This window comes from Corapipo altera, unplaced genomic scaffold (genome assembly GCF_003945725.1).
Source record: "Corapipo altera isolate COAL_440 unplaced genomic scaffold, ASM394572v1 57, whole genome shotgun sequence".
Lineage (NCBI taxonomy): Eukaryota > Metazoa > Chordata > Aves > Passeriformes > Pipridae > Corapipo > Corapipo altera.
Window position 1 is genome coordinate 516,020 of NW_020884905.1, and position 25,028 is coordinate 541,047.

Consider the following 25,028-nt stretch of genomic DNA (forward strand, 5'->3'; position numbering starts at 1 on the left):
CTCTGTAGCACTTGCTTTCAGTTAGAGATGGAAGGTCTCACGGCTGACAGCATTCATCTCGCGTTTGGTTACCCTTCTTTCATTCATGCTATCTCAATTTTCTTTTCATTTTATTTATGTTTTTCCATTCCGTCTTTCATAACGTTTGCAGAAAAAGAAAGCCATGGCCAAAAAGAAGAAGAGGACAGTGGCCGCTAGCTCAAAGGACAAACCCCAAAAGGCCACAACAAAAAAAAATGAAAAATATGCATCCAAGAAGAAGAAAAGTTATCAAGCAGCAACAAAAGACAAACTAGGGGTAAAGGTAGCCAAGAAATAATCAAGATCTTTCCCAGACCAAGACTGGAAGATCTCTGATAATAAGAAAAAATTTACCTAACCCCACTAGATGAATACATCTGGCTAATACCATAACCTGAATAAAAGTGATACATCTTGAACTTTTCATACATGATTTTTTTTAATAATTTACTTTTCTTTAATACTAGGCGAACGTTGTTGATGGCTTTCAAGAGTACAGCATAGCTGAAAGTGACTATGGGCCCCAGACAGAAGCTCCCTCCAGAACTACTGAAGCAAATGAGGTAATAAGGGCTCCCGAGAAAATACTTGTTCCACCAGGTACCGGTGATCAAAAAAGTAGAAACACATTTTAAAAAGATGAATGTCTATGTAAAAGATACATACTATAACAGCAGTTAATGTGGTTTTATGCTTTCTCAGCCCATGTCAGAAAGTACTGTTTTCTTGGGCAGAACTCCCTTTAATTCTGTAGAGATCTGCTGAATCTTCAGATTGCAGAGTTCATGATTCTGGAAATCATTCAGTGATATGTGCTGTGGGAATGTAGGGTTGTTGCATTCAGTGTGGATGTGAATGGAGCTATGTCTAGCACAAACCAGATTAGATACTAGACATAGTCCTCCTGATCTAATGGGAAGTGAGGTCTCTAGTTTTTCCTTTAATTCTAAAGGTGCAGCATAAAGTGAGCCTAACACAAGACAAAGAGTTGCTGTAACCATAGCAGCATATGGAAGTTGAGTCAGGAGCCATCATTTGCTTTTCACAGTTCTTCAGCTAACAAAACCAAATTATTAGCTTTTCATTTGTTCTAGTCAAAAGAAACATTATATTTTGAACTGTCAAAAAGATAAAATTATTATTTTTACTTGTGTTAGAAAAGACATTTTTCAAAAGCCACAATGATAAGCCTAAACATTATTTTGTTAAAATTACTACACCTAAACCAATGTTGATTAATATGTCCACATATTAATTAATGCTAGTGTTAGAAAAATGATGGTTGATTGTAAAAAATATTGTTTTCATTTTTCTTTTACCTTTTCCTTTCAAAATAAAGATATGTTGCTTAAAAGATGTACAAAACTTCCCCTCCCCCACTTCCCCTGTATATTCGAAAAGAGGAAAAGAGTCCCCATTTGTTTTTCTGGTTTCTGTCCTATCAATCTTGAAACGTGAAGGTGAATTAAGGTGTGTTTTACTCATTCTACTGTAAAGAATTCTTGTGTGAAATCTCATGTTTGCTTCTCACAAGTTGTTTGACAGAGGTATATCTGAATAATTCAGTTTCTTGGGCATTTATAAGCCAGTTTTACAATCGTAGAGTTGTAATGAGGTAGATTGAAAGTGCTAAATGCTCTCCTTGGTGAGAGCTGTTCTGCATAAAAGTTAAATTTAGTTTAGATTTGGTTCAGATCTGTGGTTACTCTGGCTGTAAGGCAAAAGTCATGCTCCTGTAGGTAATGGGATTAGGCAATTGTTAAATCACAATCTGGCCTATTTTAATTGCAGTATGTTTCAATATCATGATTAAATCAAGATTTTTTAATTACTCTGTATGGTGAGTAGCTTCTTAATATTTTTAAGACCGTACAAGTTCATATTGTCTGATAATTTAGAATATCCATATCATATTAGCAATATCTGAAATTTGATTTCTTTCAAAATTATCCTTTCAAGAGACCTCTATAATAGAATAAAGCAATCCTCTTTTATTTCACAAATGGTTTTGTACATCTCAAATATAGCATTCTTTTGAACTGCTTTAGTGCTTTTAAGTTGGTTGCTTGGTTTGACAGTTTACATACTCTTAAGATGAAAACTTAGTTTCCAGAAATGTTAAAATTAATGTGATTTTTGCATGTGGTACTTGACTTAGACCAAAAAGTATGTAAATTACCATGGCACATATGAACCATGACTTTTATTGATAAGTAAACTGTGAAATCATTAATAAGAGAAAAGAAGTTTAATCTCAGCAGCAATATTTATAGCCATAAAATAATGAAAAAGGCCGGGCTTAACTAAAGTGATTCTTGCACTTCCTCCACATTGCTATTGTAAAAAGACCTGAATTTATTCGTTGCTCATTGCATATTTTCATTCATTCAAATGCTTGTAAGTGTGAAACCAAGCAGGGAAATTTAGCTATATTTGGCACTAAAGTAACATTAAGCAAACAGTACACATAGTACTGAATATATTGAATTCAGTGGTTTTGGAAATAAAAAGCCAAAGCCTATGAAAACATTACTTCTTTGTACTACTTATACAAAGATCTTTTAATTACTCTGAAAGGCTGCACTTCCATTCCTTCAGACTCTAATTAAAAGACAATATGCTGTAGTTCTACTGTTCTTTCTTCTTTTGACAAGTCATCATGGTGGATCAGCGTATGCTTACATTGCTTTACTAACAATAACCCACATATTCCTCCTATTTCCAAATCTTTGCTACTGATATGAATAGCAAAATCCTGTTGAAGAAGTGTTTGCTGAAGAATACATAACTGGAGAGGATTATGATAAAAAAACTGAGGCAACTGAATATGGAAGCAGAGGAGTAGACCTCAGTGAATCTGATCTGCTGGTAGATGGAGATTTAGGCGAATATGATTTTTATGAATATAAAGAATATGAAGAGAAACCAACTGATTCCACTAATGAGGAGTTTGGTCCAGGTGTTCCTGCAGAGACCGATATCACAGAAACAAGCGTAAGTTGATTGGAGGCATAATGTAGATTAATTTAATTTAGCAATTACTTTGTAATTATACAGTCTCAGAACTGCACAGACCCTGATCCAGAGCTCCTGGTAACTATTAGATATATTCTCACTTTTGATAGGCTTTGAATCAGGGCCATCCTCTTGTTTCAGTACTTCTGAACTTTTTTATTTTTATTAAATGTAAGATTCTTGTCTCATTTGATGAAGGGAGCAAGGGAGGGCCGAAGGTGGGAGGGAAAGGAAAGAAAGGTGGAATTCAAAAAAATAAATGATAAAATGAACAGTTTTAAAAATCTGTCTAAACTAGAGCTAAAGCTGGAAAGAATGTAAGTTCTAATGCAGGTGTAAGTGCTAAAATTAATATTTTTATATGATTACCCCAAGAAGTTAAAATGCATGTAAGTGTCTAGAATCCTATGGCTTTTGCTACTTTCCAAGGAGAAGATTCATGAGTGGGAAGGTGAAGGTCTGAATCCTTTCATGAAAATAAGCTTAGTCAATGGTGACAGGTTTATGATCCTACAGAAGTGATTTAACAGCTCTGTATATATAAAGATAGGATGACATGGTGGATCCTGTGAATCATGCTCTTTTTTCTGAGTTTTATAGCTCTATCTTTCCCCCTGACTTAATCACAGGCTAAACAGCAAGGCTTTAACTTTCCTTTAGTTGTGCCAAGATCCTTGTTTACCAGCTTACCAGACTGTGGAAGCTGCAAAGAAAAGTAATATGGCTAAAACTGGAAGGAAAAAAAATTCCCATTTGGATTTTTTAATCAGAAAGACCCTGAATATAATAGAAAAAGATAATTTTGTTTGCAGTATTTGCTCAGTATCAGCTTTATTTTCTCCTCAAAAAGTGAAAACTTATATTTACGAGGGATCCAAGAAATAACAGCAAATGCTGTAAGGTTGCTTTTCCCTGCCAACCTTGAAACCCATACTACTTTTACTGCTCCTTTCTAAACCCTGTTGGGGTCATTGTATTTTTTAATGATCCTTATCTGTGCAATGTGATACAAGTGTACTCTTTTCCTTCTAGCCCAGATGGGGACACTGTGGCAGAATGACACAGAAAAGGTCAGATTATCTGCAAAGCAAAGAGCCCATAAGGCACCATTTGTGCCTGCATTAAACAAATGACTGTGTAGACTCTATCCCCTGGTGTAAATTTCAACTTAAAATGCCTTGATACAAAACTGAAGGAGTCAGGAATCTTGAATTAGAACACAGGCTCTGGCCTGTGCCTTCTCATCTGCTGAACCAGAGATATCATATCATTTTCCTTTGACATATGGGTGTATTTAGAAGAACTGAAGTTCTACCTTTGATAAAAAAGGCAAGATGGAAAGTATTCAGTATCTGGAAACTTTCAAAAAGGGGCAATATCTCCAAAGATGGAGACCCTAATGTCATTCCTTACAACTAATTTATGTTACTCTAATAAAAATAATTGTCTATACCTCTTGCTACTTGATTTTTATGAACTATTGATGAGTTTATAAACATCATTACTAATGAGATCTGTGCCTTCATAAATAATTGCAAAATGCACAGGAAATTATACCTCTGTTTTTCCCATCCAAAATATTTCATATGGAAATACTGGAACATTATCCTTAACATTTTAAAATCCCCAGCTATTTTAGAGTAAATGTCAAATCACTCTACTGAAATAAAAAAAAAAAAGCATTTCAAATTTTCAACTGGTCAGAACTAGAACTTTAATTTCTAGTGGATATATTAGCAATCAAGAGAGCTACTTCTGAAGAAAAATACGTTATCTCATGGTTTGAAAAAAAAAAAAATTTTTCTTTGTTTGAAACTTCAATCTGTCTGTTTCTTCCATTAACATGTGTTATTTTTAGGCACTTCTGTTATCTTAATCCTGAACCCAAAACTTCCTATAGAGCTGATCCTAAAAGAATTTGGCAGTTGATGCTAATTCATGTATTTAGGAGGTATATCTGGCTATCTGGGACATATTATTTAATGTTCACAATGCCATTTAACTCCTTTCCCATTTTCGCCATGCAATCACAGCCCCTTCTCAGACTACTTTACATATTGTGGATTTCTAATGAATGAAATTAGGAACTTGAAGGGTACTGTCCATATTGGACCAAGGGAGCTTCCTTTCCCTCTTACTTTAGGCTTGCTTAATTCAGAAAGCCATGAAGAATCTTTGTTAATTGCCAAGAATATTTCCAATCAAATAACAAAAGAAACAATGTTGTGGCTTGCGCACAGAAGTTTTAGATTCTAAGTCCAAAGTCCTAATGCAAAGCATGGGATGCACACTATTGCATCTCATTCAAAAAGTAAAAATTGATGGTATCCAGTAGTTTGAAAAGTATGCATACAGTTTTTTCATTTTCCATTTCTCATGTATTTTTTATTTATATGGTTTGTACCTGTGATGTATATTTTATAGCACAGACCAATTCCAGCTTTAGCTTTCAGTTACAGGTTGCTGCAGTTTTTTTATTGTAACAGGTCCTTAGACCTTCTACTTATTTTTATTTTTGGGGTTGTTTTTACTGGCCAGGTGACAGGACATGGGGCTTATGGAGAAAAAGGCCAAAAGGGAGAACCAGCTGTGATTGAACCTGTAAGTACAGATGTGGGTGAGTTTTTCTGTAGCACTATATAACATATGTACACTGTGGGTGCATCATTATCAAACCACGTTGCTCATGATAGGATAATAGTAACCCTATCCATGATCTCTGAAACACTCACCTGTAATGTGGATGGTATCAAGTGATTACAGACAGTGGCCTGGTCCAGCCTACTCTTTTGGTCACAGGAAGTACTAACCACATGTTCCATAAAAGAAAGAGAATCTTCTTGTGCAGAGGAAAACAGTGTTGATCTGCTCTTCAGGCCATCTAGTATCTACAGCTTGGACAGATCTACCAACATAACTTTCAGTTTGTCAAGATAACTTCCAGCATAGGCACAGGTAACACCATGGCCACAGGTTTCAGCAAGGACAAGGAAGTCCCTCCGAGGGTTAATTAAATTCTTGTATGTTTAACCTGCGCTGGTGCAATCCTATTGCTAAGAGTTTAATTAAACGGTTTCTTTGGAGGTTACAACTCGGTCATAAGCACAGTAATGTGTCAGTAGTTTATGCATCTTTAAACAGTAGTATAGTAACTAAGTGGCTTTTACATTAGGACTAAGTTTTACTGTAGCATAATGTTTAATGGTTAGAAACTAAAATTTAACTGAATTTAAAAAATTATACAAAAATAATGATTTTATAATATCTAGCAGAAACTGAATACCTGTGTGGTTTACTCTTCTAGAATTTTCAAAAAGTGCTTTCAAATTTGTATTTGATGCAAGCAGAAATCAAAGTTTAATCTGGTTTTTATTTCATGGAAAATAGGTACAGAATTACCTAGGGAAAAATTAGCTTAAGTTGAAGTCTGAAAAAATACTGTGATATGTCATTGTGACCTCTGGATTCTGTGATCCAAAAGCTCCTTCTTAATTCTGTATTTCTGTCTCAGGATTAGAATTTGGTAAAGTTACTGATGAATAAATTTAAAGGAGTACAATAATGAACAAGTTTGAAATAAGATTGTGACATCTCAGTCATGATCTGTGAAGAAGCTCAAAGAGTGTTAGCTCATGAAATACATGACTTTTTTAAACCATTGCAAGGTACATTTAGTTTAGATCTATAATACTACAATTAGCTTCAAGCTAGTTTGTCCAGTCCTCCTTCCTATGGAAAACCAATTAGTACAAGTGAGGATCACATAGTTGTAGGATTTACCATGACCTGGAATTTGGATTAGCATCTACTCTCACAAAAAGGAACTAGGAGATGCTATAAGATCCATAACATAGGAATAGTCAGTTATTCACATCAAATCCTTCAACAGCATTAAAAAAAATTACTTTAAATCCACTGTTAGGAGACCCCTTCAGTCTGGAAGTCTTTCTCACTTTTAAAGCCACACAACAATTCAGATTTTAATTCTAGTAACTTTAGAGAGAAGATTCCGGGAAAAGTTTATCAAAACACTAAGAAATGTTAACTTAAGTACTTCAGATAAAAAGATTTTTTATATTTTCCTATAAGACACAATAAAGTTAATGTCATGTTTCATCTACCCCTAGGGTATGCTCATTGAAGGACCACCGGGACCAAGAGGACCTGCTGTAAGTGTATTAATCACAATTTCCTTTATTTCATTTAGTTTATCCACTCTGCTTTTGTGTCCATGATTTAAAGACAATATCTGTCATCTTATAGTTCCCAAATGGTATATCAGACTTAGCACTTTCAGAAGGGAGTAAAAAAGGGTCACCTCTAGCATTTTCAGTGACTGCGTACTACAAACTGAGTGCACATGAGTATCTAAGTTTTGAATGTTGACCATGAATCTTTGTAAGAAAAAAAAATGCCATCTTATAAATTATTTTATCCAAATACAGATTAATCATAACTTTCCAAAGAAAAAAAAGTTCAAAAGTGCTGCAAGCATTCAGCATAATTGTGTCATTCATTTTCTGTAGGGTCTTACAGGTCCCCCAGGTCTGCAAGGTCCGGTTGGTCCTCCAGGTGACCCTGGTGAAAGGGTAAGTCAACAAACATTATCCTCTGTATTCATGGGATATCTTACACTAATTGCTACAAGAGTGAGTTAGATCCTGCTCTGAAATAGATCCACATAGGTTAAGAAACTTCAGTGCAACTGAGGCTGATTCATTCAGCTAAGGAAATCAACTGAGAATCTGGACAAACATTTCCTTAGTGGTAGAAATATGTACTGTAAATACAGGAAGAAAGTGAAGATCCTATTTGTTTATATTTCTCTGTTTTGATGTATTTTAAAATATAATAAGTAATAGATGCAAACATTTCCTATGGATTTGAATGAGTTTTAAAAAAACAGTATGGCCTCATCTATAATATGTACAAATACAGAGAAAGACAGGCTCTGCAGAATCAAAATACACATGGAAATATTGAAGGTGATGGACAATATTTAGATGATCTTGGAAGAATGTATTGGCCATATTAAGTAATATATGGCATAAGAACCCTATCCAGTAATGAAAATAATTTGAATATAAGCTATTATATTAGTGTTATACATTCTCATAAGTCTTTCCTTACTACCAAACCAACACAATTTTAAAACAACCTAAATATATTTATTTGATGAAAATATACTGCTAAGAACTTTCATGTCTTTTATGAGAGATAGTTTAGTCTCAAGTCTAGCATTTTCAAGCTGTATTTATGCATACAAGATGTTGAGAAGATGCTACCAGTTCACCGAATAATGAGATAATGTTAAAACCCCAACAATTCTTCACCTTACTAGTAAGTCAGCATCCACATTTCTTTAGTATTTATTTCCTGCAGATTAACTGAATATTTTGGAATTTGAACTTATAAAATGGTAATTTTAACACATTGTAATGGAATAACTACTGATAGTACTTAGTTTTGTAACTGTCTGCCTACTGAATTCATCATAAGGAAATTCTTGACTAAGCACATTGTGTGCCTGTCATGGAGCAGACACATGACACGAATAAATAATTGTAGCAATTAGGCTGGGTGGAGAATGGACTGAGAGCAGTCCTGCAGAGAAGGTCTTGGGGGTGTTGGTGGACAAGAAGCTCCACCTGACCCAGTAATGTACACTTGCAGCCAACCGTATCCTTGGCTGCATTGAAAGAAGCCTGACCAACAAGTCCAGGGTGGCAACAATTCTCCTACCCTACACCACTCTTGTGTACCTCTACTATGTAGACAGGCAGAGGGATGAGGGAGATGGCTACAAGAGAGATGGAGAGAGACTTTTTAAGGACACATAATGATAGAACAAGGGATATGTTTTTAAACTGAAAGAAGGCAGGTTTAGATTCATGCTAGGAAGAAATTCTTGACTGTGAGGGTGGTGAGGCATTGGAACAGGTTGCCCAGATGACTGCACCGTCCCTGGAAGTGTTCAAGGCCAGGCTGAATGGGGCTTTAAGCAACCTGGTCTAGTGGAAGGTGTCCCTGCCCATGGCAGGGGGGTTGAAACTAGATCTTTAAGGTCTTTTCCAACTCAGACTATTCTATGAGTATAAATGTATGTGAGTGGCTCAAAAGTATGTAAGTGACTCAAAAGGTTTATTTTACGTAATTATCTTTTCGTTCTCATCCCTTTTTCTTTCATCTCTCTGTTCTCTTAGGGTCCACCTGGTCGCCCTGGTCTTCCTGGTGCTGATGGTTTAGCAGGTCCCCCAGGTACCATGTTAATGTTGCCGGTAAGTTATGATTACAGGGTCACCAGCCTACAAAAAGGGGAAGTGTCTTTCGAGAAATGTATAAGTATTTTGTCTGTGGAATGAGAGATGATACAGAGTTTCTTGTATGCTCTAAGCATTTGAAGTTCATATGCTGCCTTTTTTTCCTGAAACAAAACATATGCTTTAACTCCTGCATGGCTGACAGATTGGAACCTAATGAATGAATTACAGACACTGCAAATCTCCTTATATTTTCAATAGTAACTATTTTTTGCTATGATATGTCCTAAACAACGAGTTTGCTGTTGTACAGAGAGCCTGTACTCCCAACAGGCATGTGTGCTTTCAAGTCTCATTGACATGGAGAATTTTAAGCATTCCATGCTTAAAATTGGACTTCAGTGTCCTCTTTGAAGAGTCAGTGCATCCTTTGAATAGAAATATATGCACATGGCCAGCTCTGCTCCCACTGGAGTAAAAGCAAAACACCATCTGTTTTAGCATGTGGAGGAACAAGCCCAGAGCTGTTAAACGATCTTGCAGTTTTGTGTTATGAAAAGTACTGTGTGCATGTAATTCATTATTCCTAAATGTATGTATAAATGCAAAAGATCCATGTCAACTCTGGGCATAGACAAGTTGGATAAACTGTTGTGGGCAGTGAAAGATTCACGGCCCTGATATCCAGTGTGCCTATGCCATACCTTTGGAAAGCTCTGCTTCTTGTTGCAGCTTAGCATTTCTGCAACATTGCAAAGCTTCTGCTAGCAGTTCCATGAACAATAACAGAACCAAGAGAATGAGTACTTAAGTTTTATTCTGTAATTTATTTTGAAATTGTCAGAAATGACACAAAACTCTTTTATTTGAGATATCAATCATTTTTCAAATTTAAGTCTACCCTAAATTAAATTGCATTTTTTTCTGTCGGTAACTACCAACGTACAGAGAACTCATTAATTTTGATAGCCATTTTTATTGAAGTCTTGCAGAAAATTAAGAGTCTATTTTGGCCTCTTTTTGAAACAAATAAGCAAGCAAACAAATAAAATGAAAACCAAAATCCTATGAAATCAAGAAAATATTTACTCTTAAGAGTTTAGATTTAGACCTCAATTCTAAACTATTACCAATGGCTTTATATTCATCTCGGATCCAGTGGCCTGGATCTTCTGAAGTCAGTGGAATGAACTAGACTGTGACCTTTTGTCTTTGAAGTGGTTTGCACAGTTGCAGCAAAAAAACAAATATGAATTTGATTTGATAAATTCTGAGTCCTTTTCTTGTGTTTATATTTGCAGTTCCGCTTCGGTGGAGATGGTGAGAAAGGCCCTACAATCTCAGCTCAGGAAGCTCAAGCACAAGCCATTCTTCAGCAAGCTAGGGTGAGCACAAGGAACCTTCAAACAAAACTGCCACAAGGGTAGAGCTCCAAAACCCGATCTGTTTTATATCATGCAGGATATGAAGTCAAAGATGGGGGCTATTTGTTAACACATTGTGAAATTGTATTAATGTAGAATATGTATGCTGGCTCACAGCTTTTTCATGATACCTGATGTTCTGTTTGTTTTCTCAGATTGCTATGAGAGGTCCACCTGGTCCTATGGGACTCACTGGAAGACCAGGTCCTGTGGTATGTAAGCGGGGACAGAGGTTTAAGAACACAGTAATGCAGGACATGGATCCCATTCTGGTCTTGCCTACACCTCTGTATTTGTGCTTATTTTATTTGAAATTGATATTATGTAATTAAAGCCATAGCTTGTATTCTTATTCAAGGTCTGCAATACTAAATAGGCTTTTATTGTAGATTTTGTGGTGTTTGGATAGAGCACACTGGTAGACTTACAAAACTAGTAAATAGTATAACATAGATAATTACATATGTCTCTACAGTCAGTCATCTCTGTAATAATATTCATACAATTTCTTGTGGTAAATGTGAAGCTCTACAGTAGGAGATAATAAAGTGTGTGCAGAATCACCTTTGCTCAATATTTAAGTGGAATCTAGAAAGTTTTTAAGAGGCATTCCTTTAAGCAATTAAGAGCCATGCAGATTTCTAAAAGAATTATACTTTTTTTACTTCAGTCGTGAATTTTACTTGACTCCTAATACCAAATGATCTGGAAATGGCCCTGTGGATGTTAAAAAACCTAATATTTATACAAAGTCTATATACTTTGCTTGTATTTTTAAGCAGATCTGTACAAGAGCAATTCTTCTCTAGAGTAATTCTTCCAAAGTAAATAGTCGCTACCAAGTAGAGAATCTGTCTCGCAGACTCCTGATTCATCGTGATTAGATATGCAATACTGACAAATAGTCAAACATATTTGGTCTATTTAACAAACTCATACACTATTTTCAGCAGTGTATTTAAATCAAGTGACCTGCAGGGTAACATTCAGTCTATATAGACAAAAAAACTGTAGCATTTCTGTAAGCCAGGAGTACTTTGTAAAAACTGTTATAATATTGACAGTGGTTTGACCTGGCCTCATACTCATGCTTTCATGTTTTAAAAGCCTTCATGAATTTCTGTATGCAAAGTTCAACAAATGAATAATATTGATAGTTGTTTTGCTTCTAAACCACCAGGAGGCTCTAGAAATCCAACTCTTTGATCTAGCAACATTTTTTGCCTACAGTTGCAAAAACAAGTTTATTGGTCTGTAAATTGTTTGTCTGCCTAGCTTCTTTTAAGAATGAAAAAGTTGGAGCTTTTACTCCTAATATGAAATGTATTTTGTGAAATAAAAGGTGCATTTACAAATGTATTAGTCACTAAAAACCTTAACCATAGCAGTGTCAAAGCCCCAATGTAACCTCGACTGAGTCTGGAGTTCCCATGCTTAATTAACACAGCATACAAAATAAATTTCTGCCTACAAATATTAAATGTAATTAATTATATTAAAAAAAAAAACTTACATCAGAGAAACCCAAAGCGACAGTCACCACTTACCAAAGCCAATCTTCTTTCCACTGCCAGTACCAGTTTGGGATCTGATTTTCATTTTGGATAGGACTTGACTTTCAATACCTACAAGGTCAGTGGGAATCTTTCCACTCCAGGATGGGAGACTCAGCACTAAGGCAAACCACGAGATTACTTCTTTCTTTCAGTGTTCACAATGGTGAACATAGGAGGATTATCAATTTTCAAAGGTCTGCAGCATTTCATATTAAATACATAGATCGAGTGACAACCTGTTTCAAAGGTCAGACATGCAAAAATTCTTTTGTGTGTAGTAGCAAACTCCCGTGTGTTCTTTCCCTGAACCTGTATTCTGTGTGTGCATGTCAAGATTTTTTTGGTTTGTTTTGTCTGTTTTAGTGAGACCACTAACTTTGACTAGTTCTGCCCCAGATTCCATGTACAGTATCTTGCCTCGAAGGAATATCTTCAGGAATATCTTGAAGGTCTCTTTATGAGTAAAATTTACTCTTAAAATCTGTATCATCATTTCGTAATAATAAGGAGATGTAGTTATATAGATTCTCCACTTCTGCTGGGTCGAATGCACAAAGGACTTGATTAAAAGTTCATTACAAGATTAGACAGGGTATTTTTCTTTGACTATAGTGATCTTCGGATTGAACTCTGTTATTTTCTGTACAACACAAATAGAGAAAGGTAAAAAGAGGTGGCTTTTGCTTCTGTTGCCTTCCCTATGATGAATGCACTTCTGTTTGCATTACTTATGTTCTTACTGTGCTCATATTTAGCTCTCAAATATTAATATAGAACAAAGAGTTACATTTGATCTCCTTCAAATCGATAAGAGTTCTCTTCAGGAAGAACTATTTTTACGTACCTAGAACCAGTGTCTAGACATGATATATCGTGGCTATCTGTAGATTCAAATGGTAAATTCATACCTCCTGCTGAATAGAAGATTGTTATTGCTCCCTGTAATTCATGTATAGAAATAGAAGGTAACTTCTTAATTTAAGGAGGCTTTTGTGCATTTACACAATGTATGTTGCTTTTTTTCATCAAGGGTGGACCTGGAGCAGCAGGTGCTAAGGGTGAAAGTGGTGAACCAGGTCCCCAGGTACAATAATATTCCCTGTTATGTTTGAGAGTGTTTATCTTAAAAAAAATGTATTCATATCAATTAGAAGAAATTAATCAATTATATGCTTTCTGCATGTAATTGAAGACAAATAGCTTTTATGATACTATCTTAATTAAATTCAATAGCTTGATCAATATTAAAATCTTAATTAAAATCAATAGCTTGATTGTTCATTTTGAAAAATGAAAGTAACAATCTTTGTATAACAAAGAGCAATTATCACATGTAGAGTGTTATCACTTGAAACCCTGTTTTAATATTGTCACTTCAGGCCCTTTTCTGTGTTCAATAATCACATTAGTCTGCAACTGTATGACCTGGGCCTCTGTCATACAGAGATGAGGGAGGTTGAATTTAATTCATAATTAGAGAACCTATTTTCAAGAAAGACGTGACATAGCAAGAATAAGTCTTTAGGAATCAGTGCATGCTTTGCTTTTCAGCTTACTATTATATAAACTGCTATGTAGTGATGTTAAAGAGCACTGAAATTATTTTTGGATGGCTGGCCCTTACCATTGCTTTTTTCACCAACATTTGGATGGAGGATGAGAAAATTTCTACAGTCATGCCCACACAGTCATCAGTCAAAGTAACATATGTTTGAAAAGTGAAATTAGATTTTTCACTCTCCCTGTACTTAAAACCATGTTGTGTAACGCTAAGGCAGCATGTGAACTGTTTATCAGCACAGCTCATGTTTGTGTATAAGTCAGGGATCTGAAATAAGCACTCTTAGTTTTCATCAAATATTTATAATATGACTAAATAATTTTGGCCTGAGAGGAAGAAGCTACAGGACTAAGATCTCCAAAGTCATGGAAAGAGTGTGAGAAACTTTTACATTAAAAGGATGAATTATGCCATGGATAGTGCCATCTCATGAAAACTAGGGTTAAAATTGGTAGTGCTAAGGCCAGTTTGGGTGCCCATGTTCTTTTAAAACTAATGGGAATTTGGGAACCAGAATCCATCTCCTGGGGGAACAGTGCAGCTTTGTGTATAAAAAAATCTTATCCTGTTCTTGAGGTGAGGTTTTTAACTAACTTCTAGCTGACATTAATGTGATTCTAAGAATTGCACTCTTTAAATTCAGGGTCCTCGTGGTGTTCAAGGTGCCCCTGGTCCAAGTGGAAAAGCTGGCAAAAGGGTAGGTAGCATATGGATCAGTTCTGTACTGGGTAAATAGTTTTTATTAAATATTAACTGATTCCACTGCATTTTCAAATGTTTGCCCCTTTTGGCTTTTGCAGGGACGGCCTGGAGCTGATGGTGCCAGAGGAATGCCAGGTGAACCTGGTGCAAAGGTAAATAATAATAATAAGACCTGAGGCTTTATTGCAGTCTTGGAAGGGGCTAGACAGATTTTATGTAGGTACCACAGTTTCATCCAGGCCAACCCAAAATTCTTCTCTTAAGTGAAAATACTGAGGTGTCAGATAGCTGGGTCAGAAGCAAGAGCTGAGAATGAATCATCCATTTAAAATATGGTAATTAATGTTAATGGCTAGTAGTCTGACCTTGAAGAAACTTGATTCTTGGGGCATGATTTCTCTCTCTCTGAGTCAGTTTCTAGTTTCAGAGTATCAGTAATAGTAAAGTCAGTTTTGCAACTGCAAAGTGCAACTAGAATCAAGATTTTAATTTCAGTGTGAACTTCTTTTTATATATAGCGTAACTACAGCACAGGGAAAAAGTTGATGTGGCATCTTCTCTTGCTACAATGTGTAGAAGCAAATTTTGTAGATTTGATCTATATGATCACCCCCATGTGTTTAATTTAAAAACAAAAGTGTACATATAACCAAGGGTAGAAATTAACTTGTAGAGGGAAGGTGCAATTTATTCGGAGTAAACAATGCATAATGTAGCAGTCATTTGCTAAAGCTGTGATTTCTTCTTTCCTAGGGTGACAGAGGATTTGATGGTCTTCCTGGCCTCCCTGGTGACAAAGGTAACAGGGTAAGAAGAAAAATATGTATATTTATACAACACCAAATTGATACTGTCACAGAAGTAATGCACTCTTCATTAAGAATAGCGCTGAGAAATAAGGGGAAAGTTAAAACGGTGTTTCATGCTTTTCACGCTACAGAATAATATCTGTACTGTCAGGCAATGCATTCTTCATGAAACTTTTTAGTAATATCAATCAATAGCAACGATTCATATATATAGTAATGATTTAAATATATTTAAAGAATTCAGATCACATCTTCAGCTAGGTTTTGCTCTAATTTTCTTAGTTAAGGAATTTGCCTGTTGGACTCAACTGTCATTGTAAAGGAAATAGTAATAGGAAAAGGAAATTAGCATGAAGTTTCTGTATCAGGACCAAGACAAATTTTAACCTGCTGAGAAGCTTGCTCAACAAAATGTATATGAATATTTGAATTGCAGACTGAATTTTTTAGTATGGCTTATTCCAGCAACTGAAACTTAAAGAAAGATCACAGTCAGGTCAGATAAGTTAGGAAAACTTGTAGTAATATTTAAAACAACTAAAATACTTGCTCCTTATGTCATACAAATCTATGGGTTGAGGTTTTATCTTTCCCTACATAGTGTCGAAATAATCGCAATCAGGGATTTCTGCTTTAGATTATACCCCGCATTGTAGGTGCTAGCAACAATGTGTCTGAATGTCCCTTCTTTACTATTGTCCTGGTAAGTGCAATGCAACATAAAAGAAACAGTGAATGGGAATGTCAACAAAACCATTTTCATATGTGCTAAAGCTTGATGACCAAGAAATTATTACGTCATCCTTCAATGGGTAAGCACAGTTGCATTTCCTAGAAAATCTCAACTGTGTTGGCTACTGAGCCATAATGTAGTTCTTTTTAATAGCATCTAAGGATACTGCTTTATGTTTGCAATGGGGAAAGAAATTCTGTTGTCATAAAGAATTTTTTTATTCCTCTTTCATCATCTCCTCTTCTTAGACTGTAAAGCAGTCGGCACATCTCATAATTGAAACACAACCTGCTCAGCAGGTGAACAGCAGAGGGGGCTCGGCATTAAGCACTTGCCACTGCCGCACTCTGAGGGCTGAGCAGAAATCTGGTCTGCATCAGGGAATTTGTGTCTGCTTTCCAGTCTGGAATACTAGAATTGTTTGTGTGGCACCTTCCAAGTCATAAAAAAAATATATTTTTTTTTAAATATTCAACTTGTTTCATATTTCCTAAAAAACAAAAATTAACTCCCCCTAAAATAGAAGAATAAGTTTGGATTGAAATTTGCAAAATAATAATGGAAATAATGACTTCTTTTCATCATTTCTTTCATCCCACTGTATAAAAATCACTACTTTCTTGTGTTTCTGTGGAGATCTTCTGTAAATGTACACACTGTGATCTTTGTGAAAGCAGCTCAGTTCAAAGCCAGATCAGATGGCTGGAGCTCTTGGAGTCACATACACTGACATATAATGGAAATGTTCAGTTGTCTTTGGCTTGCAATAATAAGCACAGCAAGACAAGGGAAGCAATTTTTCTATTGTGGTTATATTTCAACTGTAAAAGAATAGATGTTGAAAACCCATATCTTTAGAGTAGAAGTTTTAGACTGGTTTTAGAATTAGTCATATTGCACCTATGAGTTGCAAATTGGATGTCTCTCTGAGGCTATGCCTCTGTCAAACACAAGTTGTCAGACAGGAGTTCATGGATGAGATTCCCTGATTTCCAGTGTAGAGCAGATCACACTACATGGTGCAATATTTCTTTTGACCTCAGTATCTATGACTTTGAACTTTTCTTATTTAGATTTACTAGGTGCATTACTCTTCTATTTGGGGGGTGTACTCTTGGGTATATGAGGAAGTTACCTAAAATTCCCTAGGAAAGCTTGGAAGTGTAAAGAACAGAGCTACTAAACAGTGACTCCGTATATCTCTACCAGAATCCACAGCAGTGGTCAGGCTCCTTGGAGACACTGATAAAATTAAGGTAAACAGCATGAATACTTGGTTGTTGTCCAATGCCAGAAGGAAGTCACAGTCTAAAAGCCCATGGCCCACAAGGAGGTCAGTCGGTGGTGTTTGAGCTACGTAGCACACTAGTTCTCTTTAGGAATTGGGAAAGAAAAATAAACCCTAAAAGTATGGTCCAGAATCTACTGAGGCTCTGCGTATATAGACTTGAAAAGCCCAAACCTCTGAAGGGAAGTGTGGAGGTCTGGCTGCCTTCCAAAACCTCAGACAAATCAGTCCCAAGGCTCTTAGTGACTGGTGCCAAGGTGTGTGGTTCTGAAAAGGGGTCAGTAAACTTCTCTATGTATATTCCAGGGCCCAGCTATAGGTTTATTAACTTCTGACCCATGTACACAAGCCTTGTTTTACTGCCAGTAATACACTGTGTAGAGAAAGCAGGAAGGTGTTGATGAGACAAAGGAAAATGTGGGTAACACTGTCTTTTGTAGCAGTAGAAAATGTTACAGAGTGAAATTTTACAAACACAAATAATTAAGTTTTCAACAAAGCTCATTTGTTTTTATACTAATGTAATGGAAGATTTTACTGAGTACTGTAACCTACAGATTTGTATCACCATGTCAAGACATGTTTTGACACATCAAACTTCAGCTAACACATTTGTTTTCATTTCCTTTCCCATCCATTATTGTTTCCAACAGCAGACATTATTTTAATAACTTTCCCTGTTCTACAGGGAGACCGTGGCCCACAGGGACCTCCTGGCTTACCTGGTGAAGATGGGTCAAGAGTAAGTTGCTATTCACACAGGAAAATCTAAAGTGAATCCTCAGGTAATGGGAACATGGTCACAATACATGTTCAGTTTTTGTCTAAAACTTGTTTTCCTTTTGTACAAAAATAGGGAGAAGATGGGGAAGTTGGACCAAGAGGTCTCCCAGGTGAAGCTGTAAGCAATTCTTTCTTATTCTTCTGTTGCTGTTACAAACAAAAGTCACTTTCAGTTTTTTTCCTTTCTGTTGAACTGTTCTGAATTCCAGGTATAAAAATTATTGCGTGTGTGTATATAGAGAATACTGATTATGCCTGAAAAGCAAACAAATTAACAGTTTTGTTAGGGATGAAACACCACTTACAATAATAGAATTCAACCAGGGATATATCCAGCCAAGTATATACAACTTTCAGAGTCACAAAGGCTGTTTCTTATCCTGTTGTGTAAAATCAGTCACTACAGACCTTGATACATGACAATATAATCAAGCCCCTGTTTCTTTTAAAAGGTTTTCAAAGCATCTGCTTATTAGAAAATAAGGCCTGTATTCACCCCTTTTTTCACACTACTCTGCTTCGTTGTTTCACATGTTTCACATGCAGAATTTCCACTGCTGTCAGTTGGAATTCTGCAGGTGCTGTCACTGCAGAACAGAGTTCTGCATTGCAGGCAAGAAATCAAGCCTCAGAAAAGGGAATTTTACCCTAAATGTCTGATGTACTGCTACTTACTCACAAAGTACAGCGAAGTTGCTACAGAGTCAGTGTTAGTGATTTGTGACTATATCATACATGAGGAGACTGGAGACTCAGTTCTGCCTACTTTAGCAGCATGGCATGAGTGATGTCACAAATGATAAAAACTAATATTCATTTGCATAGTATAACATAGATTATGTTATAGACTCAAATCTTGTTCACCTTATTTAGGAGAACAGCCATTGGTCTTTTGTGGAAATTTCTAGGGCTAAGAAGAACAAATCCGATTTTGGTTTCCAGACTGCCTTGCATTTATTGTAATAAAATTATTAGCAATTTTTAATTATTTATTGAATCTTTAGTAAAGATAAAAACACTATTTTACACTTTGAATAGCAGTGTAGAATATGACACACCATCGTGTTTTCAAAAGACCAGGAATATAAACATGTATGCTACTGTTCAGGTCAGACTTCTAGACCAAGACACAGCTGAAACTTTAGTGGAAGATGCTGTCCCAGTATTCTGTACCAGGAAATATAAATAGCAGTCTCCTACCTTTTTTTGAAATGATAATATAGTAGCTAAATCAGAGCTTTCCCTTCCACTGACATCCTATTCAGACATAGGGTGTCCTTGAGGTGAATCTGTTATCAGTGAACTTTTTCCTTTCTTTCTTTTTTCCTAAACACTCTTCATCCTTCCTACTCCTTATTACATCCTTTGCTCAGTCCTGCTCATGGATGTCTCTGTTCAGAAAAAATCACACAGGTGTTAATAAGTATTTCTTCTCTTACAGGGTCCACGGGGATTACTGGGCCCCAGAGGAACACCTGGTCCCCCTGGACAACCTGTATGTATGAATTGATCTGTCTTTGCAATTTCCAGGAGAAAAAAATGGAAGTCCACTGAATGTTGCTCATGTTTATATTGTTTGTTGTAGGGCATTGCAGGTATTGATGGACCTTCAGGCCCAAAAGGAAACATGGTGAGTAGTAAACTGGGAATTAGAAAGGGAGTAAGTTCTAAGAATCCTTTCTGTATTCACCCATACCTGCTACTATAGCATCTATTCCATTTAATTAAACTTTTCTGTCAAAATATTCAGGTTTATTATGATTTTATATAGAAAAGAGAAGCCTTCTGTTACTCAGTTTTCAGCCGGAAGGCCTAACCATGATTTCTCTCAAGCTCCTTTAGCACCATGGACTCCAGTGCTTAGGTCCTATGTGTGGGCAGTTATTCTCTATTAAAGAAAAGGTCATGATATTCATTAGCATGAAAAAATATCATACTGGATAGAAAGTTGGTGGTAGACTTTAAAGAGGGAGGAACAATGATGAGTTTGTATTCCTTTTAGTTTTGACAATGAAGATCTGTAGTGCAGAAATGCAAACCTAATGCCCTACTATTTTTTTGCGTGATAGGGTCCTCAAGGGGAACCAGGACCTCCTGGTCAGCAAGGAATTCCAGGCCCACAAGTAAGTGTAAAATAACTCCTAAGAAATATGATGTAGTGTGCAGCAAATGTTTAATAAATGGAAATTACTAAAAGGTTAGTTTTTCATGTGCAAAACTGATAAAGCTTCAAGGATTTTATAAATAATGCTGCAAATATGCCGAGGGCAGTTGGAGCAGAGTTTTTAAGCAAGTTTTCAGAGGGATTTTTCATTCAGGAGAAAAATGACTCATTCAGTGTTCCTGGAATGCAGCAGGAATGGCCACACCTGGAGGAGGGTTCTGAATAGGATCTTGTTACAGACCTACTGCCAGAACAGTGGCTTGTGCAAAAGGCTCACACAAAACTGATCTAACTTGTAAGGGGAAAAAAGCTACTTATATTTGCCAGTGTGTTTAAACAGATTAATGAGGGACCTTTAGTAGGGTGAATGTATGTATATTGTTCTCCCTGCTTTCTCACACTGGTTTCTTTCTAATAGGGGCTTCCTGGTCCTCAAGGTCCTATTGGGCCTCCTGGTGAAAAAGTAAGTTACAGCCTTATTTTGTTATGTTGCAGTCAGTTCTGTGGAACAACCTTGTTTATGAGCTTGAAGGCTTTGCTATCTTTTATGGAATAGCAACCTAAATGTAAAAATCAGGAGATCTTCCTGAAATCATCAAGTAAATGAATAACCAATGGAGGCCTGGCTTTCCTCTCATATATTTTTTCACAAGCATAACTTCTTTTATTTTGGTTTAATTTTCTGTTATTAGCTTCAAAATCCCATCTACAATATTAAACAGTGTGTACTTGTATGTTAATTAATTTTAGAGGAAGCTGTAAAAATTAGTCTTACTAATCCCTTTTTTATGACAAAGTTTTACCTACTCAAGTCTGATTCTGTGTTTTTCAAGGACTACAGTTTGACATAACTCTGCATACTGTGGGTCATTTGGTGGTTTTTTTCTGATCTGTTTTTACATGTTCTTGTGGCTTGAAACACGTCTTCTGGTAATTTTAAAACTGTCACTAGTGAATTTTACACTGATTTACTTTTCTTCCCTTTTTGCTGAATTCCTGCTCAATTAATTCTTCTTTGATTTTTCTCCTCCTCGCTGTTTATTGTATTCTTTTAGAGAAAATGAAGGAAATTTTAGGAAACAATACACATACTTTTTACCTGTCAGTGTGCCTAAGAAGTGTTATTCTAGCAAAATGGACTGCTTCCACAATATATACATTTCCAAGGCTCTCACAAAAGCGTACCACGCCTTTCAGCTACGAGCACTGGGGTTCTGTAACCTGTACTCTACCTCTTGAACTTGATATCTTTCACTGGCGAATCCTTTTATTCCTGAAATTCTAAATAACAGTTGATTTTATACACTGGAGAATTCTTCCCCATCTTGTGTTATGTGTGTGCATGTTCATAGAGTAATTTTGAAGCTTCTTCTCAGGCAAACATCTCATTAAAAAATGTGGGTGGTGGGTGGTTTGTGTTGGCTAAAGATTGTAAGAACTGGCCTTGCACTCTTGCATTTATATATATGATAGTGTTATTCTGGCTTTAGTTTTGTTATATTTTTGGTTTATCCTTGATATCCACATCAAGGGATTTACATATAACTGCATTTTATATCCTTAGCTCTTATAGACAAATGTGTTTGACATGTTTGCTATTGTTCTTAAGATGGGTGTCTGTTACTGTATTTAGGGGCCACAGGGCAAGCCTGGCCTTCCTGGCCTTCCTGGTTCTGATGGGCCTCCTGTAAGTAACCAAATATTTAATCCCTTGAATGTTTCTATACTTTTACCAAGTGATAAATATTTATGGATACCTCTGTTGCAAAAACAAAATGGAGGGGGAAAATAATGGTAGTCCAAGTCGGCAACTGCTTTTAGTACTGAGTATGACTGTGTCCCCTCACAGCTTCTTGCCCACCCCCAGCCTATTCACTCATAAACAATTATCTATTAATCTTTCGTTTCATTAAATGGCCTTTAATTTTTGCAGAATTTGCAAAATTTGCAAATTTTGTAAGAAAGAAAAGCAGTGGATTGGCTGATGTTTTGAGTGCTGCAGTGTTAATGTCAGTGATATAGAAGAAAGTCTAAGATGTAAATTTATTTTAAAAGAAAATCACATTTTAAAATAAAGACGTAGAACGTTGAAACTAGATCAGCCTTCTCCTGACTCCTGTGATAAATTCTGTAATTTTAAAAATAATTTTAGGAATGTCTTCATGCTGCAATATTAATCACTCTTCTTTCAAAATCAAAGTTGAGAGTCTCTTGCATTAAAAACCTCTTACTGCTGAAACATTAACTAAACAGAAGGGATGATGATGATATTCCTGAAAATATTGACATGAATGTAACTATTGTCCAGCTTTTCCTTTGTTATGTAAACTAAATTGGTATTAAAAGTAAAATCTTTCCTCAAAATTTTGTGTGTCTCTTCTAATACAGAAGAAATGTGATTAATGTCCTGAAATTCAAATGTTTAAATGATCGTATTTTTATAATAAAAAGTCATTACTGAAAAAACAGTATTTTTCAAATCAAATACATTTCTCCTAAATCAGGGTCATCCTGGCAAAGAGGGTCAGTCTGGGGATAAAGGTGCATTGGTGAGTTTTAAAACTTTTCCATCTATTTACATAGATTTCAAAAAAATTTTTGACGATTTTTCGTATGACATATTTAGTGCTCCAAGAACTACTTAAAAAACTGATAGAAAACCCATGACACATTCAAAGCATCTGTATGCAGACAAACATATTTATTGTATTTGAAATATTATAGACATTGTAAATAATATAAAACCTATTCTTTCAAAGTAAAATTCATTTTGGAGTTGGCAGAGTGGCAATCAATAAAAGGTGCATACATTTCATATAAATGACTTGCAGATATTTTGAGTTTTCAATTCTGTTGTATGGAGTACCCACAAGAGTTCTTCAGAACCTACTTTTCTGAAGATGTAAAAATGCGTGCAGAGACCTTGCATTTTTTAGGTCACCTTCAACTAAGTGTAAAGTAATTTTTTTTTTTCCTTGTAGAGCCCTGGAGGGACTTGGGGCTCTTTAAATTGTTCTGCTTGCTCAGTATTGACACTTATTTATCCGGAATAGCACTCATTGTAGCACCTGACATCAGTTTCAGTTTCAGTACTGTTTTCAAGGGCAATGATAAAAAGTTGTATTCTGGATGACAGGATGAATGAATTAATAGGACATTTCAGAAAGTACAGTACCACTGACATCAGCATGTTATATTTGTCCAAAATGTTATCTGTTAGAGGCTTTTACATTTTATCCTGATTTCTTAAGAAAATAAAGTTTACACAGAGCATTTATGATTTGAAAGTACAGGTGTATGACCATCCGTCAGTTGTTCCTTAAATCTTTTGAATTTACTGCTCAATTTCAGCCAAATTTGATAGAAAGTTCAGTTTCTCAGAGATGTTAACAGTCTAAAGGTTTTGTGAAAAGACACATTGGAATGAGAAAAAAGACACTAACAATGTCCCCATTAGTGAAAGATTTTGTTATCTGTTCATCTCAGACACTGGCAAATCAACAGAGCAGCTCAGCCTCACACAGGGATATGTTTCCAGGCATCTTTGTTTCCACTGTTCACAGAACTCAGTTTCTTTAGGCACCAGTCAATATTGATAGCACCACGAGCCTTTCAACTTTCAGGCTTGGAATCTCTCTTTTTTTTTTTTTTTAAACTATAACTTTTATTTTCTCTATTATTTTTATCTCTACTTTTGACTTGTGTCATCATCATAATTAACATAAATTTTCTCCAGTAAAACACCACTGATTTCTAATCCGCATCTTTTTTTTTGTTTCTGATTGTTTGTTACTATTTACAATTACCATTGTTTCAGATAATTTATATTGTAGATAGCTGCTTCTAAAATATACAAGTAGATCCAAGAGTTTATAGTGACATTGAAAGGTGCTTTGTGATGTCTTAACTTTTCTTAGTGGCAGGCAGCCCAGTGTTATTTTGCTGTTTCACACAAGACCTGCTGCATTATAGTGAAAGAATAAGGATTAGACTCAAAAGAGAACTGCTTGCTAACCAAGTACTGTACAAACAAAGGTTCTTTACTCCAATATATTTTAGGGTCCTCCAGGTCCTCAGGGTCCAATTGGCTACCCAGGTCCTCGTGGTGTAAAGGTAAGATTTAGTTCTTGGATTCCTCCCCACACCCCTTTGAATATATGCGTGTAAGTAATTCTTTATATTCTTCCTTTAGGGTGCTGATGGTGTCCGTGGACTCAAGGGATCCAAAGGTGAAAAGGTAAATCTGACCGCAGTTAATTCTTTTCCCTTTTTTCACTGCAACATCTTCTGTCTCCTTCACTGCAGTGTGCTTTATCTTGCAGCAGTGGGTTTATTTTTTCCTTTCCCTAAGGACATACAAAGCCCACTTTCTAAATCAGTGACCTCCATGGTTATTTATGCTGGTACAGACTGAATATAAAACCTTCAGTTGTTAGAATGGTTTTGAATCCTCTTCACACCAGTTTAAGTAACTTCTCTCTAAGGTGCCCTTAAGTAGAGAATTAGACATTCCTTCTCTTGTTGGTAGATAACTATAGTGGATACTGAGAAGCTTGTGCATGAGAAAAATTTGTGGTGACAATACTGTTATTTTATCTGTTTTGATAGAGCGATAAGATAGATTTGTATTTTTATATACTTAGTATGTACTTATGTACTTAGTGCAATGGCTCTCTAGGTTCAAGGTATTTTTGTTCCAGATCTTTGGCTTT

General features: G+C 35.9%; 1 protein-coding gene across 6 annotated transcripts in view; it reads left to right on the forward strand.

Annotated features, from left to right (window-relative positions):
- COL11A1 (collagen type XI alpha 1 chain) overlaps positions 1–25,028 on the forward strand; it is a 133,970-nt gene that overhangs the window by 44,793 nt on the left and 64,149 nt on the right. For 4 of the 6 annotated variants that reach the window (XR_003529028.1, XM_027651640.1, XM_027651642.1 and 1 more), the window contains 23 exons: positions 152–304; positions 489–584; positions 2,770–3,015; positions 5,575–5,637; positions 7,164–7,205; positions 7,563–7,625; positions 9,240–9,314; positions 10,598–10,681; positions 10,876–10,932; positions 13,307–13,360; positions 14,481–14,534; positions 14,638–14,691; positions 15,293–15,346; positions 18,058–18,111; positions 18,226–18,270; positions 19,594–19,647; positions 19,738–19,782; positions 20,222–20,275; positions 20,735–20,779; positions 21,950–22,003; positions 22,821–22,865; positions 24,376–24,429; positions 24,509–24,553. Coding sequence is in view for 5 of the 6 variants with exons in the window: in XM_027651640.1 (XP_027507441.1) it covers positions 152–304; positions 489–584; positions 2,770–3,015; positions 5,575–5,637; positions 7,164–7,205; positions 7,563–7,625; positions 9,240–9,314; positions 10,598–10,681; positions 10,876–10,932; positions 13,307–13,360; positions 14,481–14,534; positions 14,638–14,691; positions 15,293–15,346; positions 18,058–18,111; positions 18,226–18,270; positions 19,594–19,647; positions 19,738–19,782; positions 20,222–20,275; positions 20,735–20,779; positions 21,950–22,003; positions 22,821–22,865; positions 24,376–24,429; positions 24,509–24,553 (1,590 nt within the window). In the remaining variant the exon portion in view is untranslated. The remainder of the gene's footprint in view (positions 1–151; positions 305–488; positions 585–2,769; positions 3,016–5,574; positions 5,638–7,163; positions 7,206–7,562; positions 7,626–9,239; positions 9,315–10,597; positions 10,682–10,875; positions 10,933–13,306; positions 13,361–14,480; positions 14,535–14,637; positions 14,692–15,292; positions 15,347–18,057; positions 18,112–18,225; positions 18,271–19,593; positions 19,648–19,737; positions 19,783–20,221; positions 20,276–20,734; positions 20,780–21,949; positions 22,004–22,820; positions 22,866–24,375; positions 24,430–24,508; positions 24,554–25,028) is intronic. The other 2 variants (XM_027651641.1, XM_027651643.1) reach the window with 2 other exon arrangements.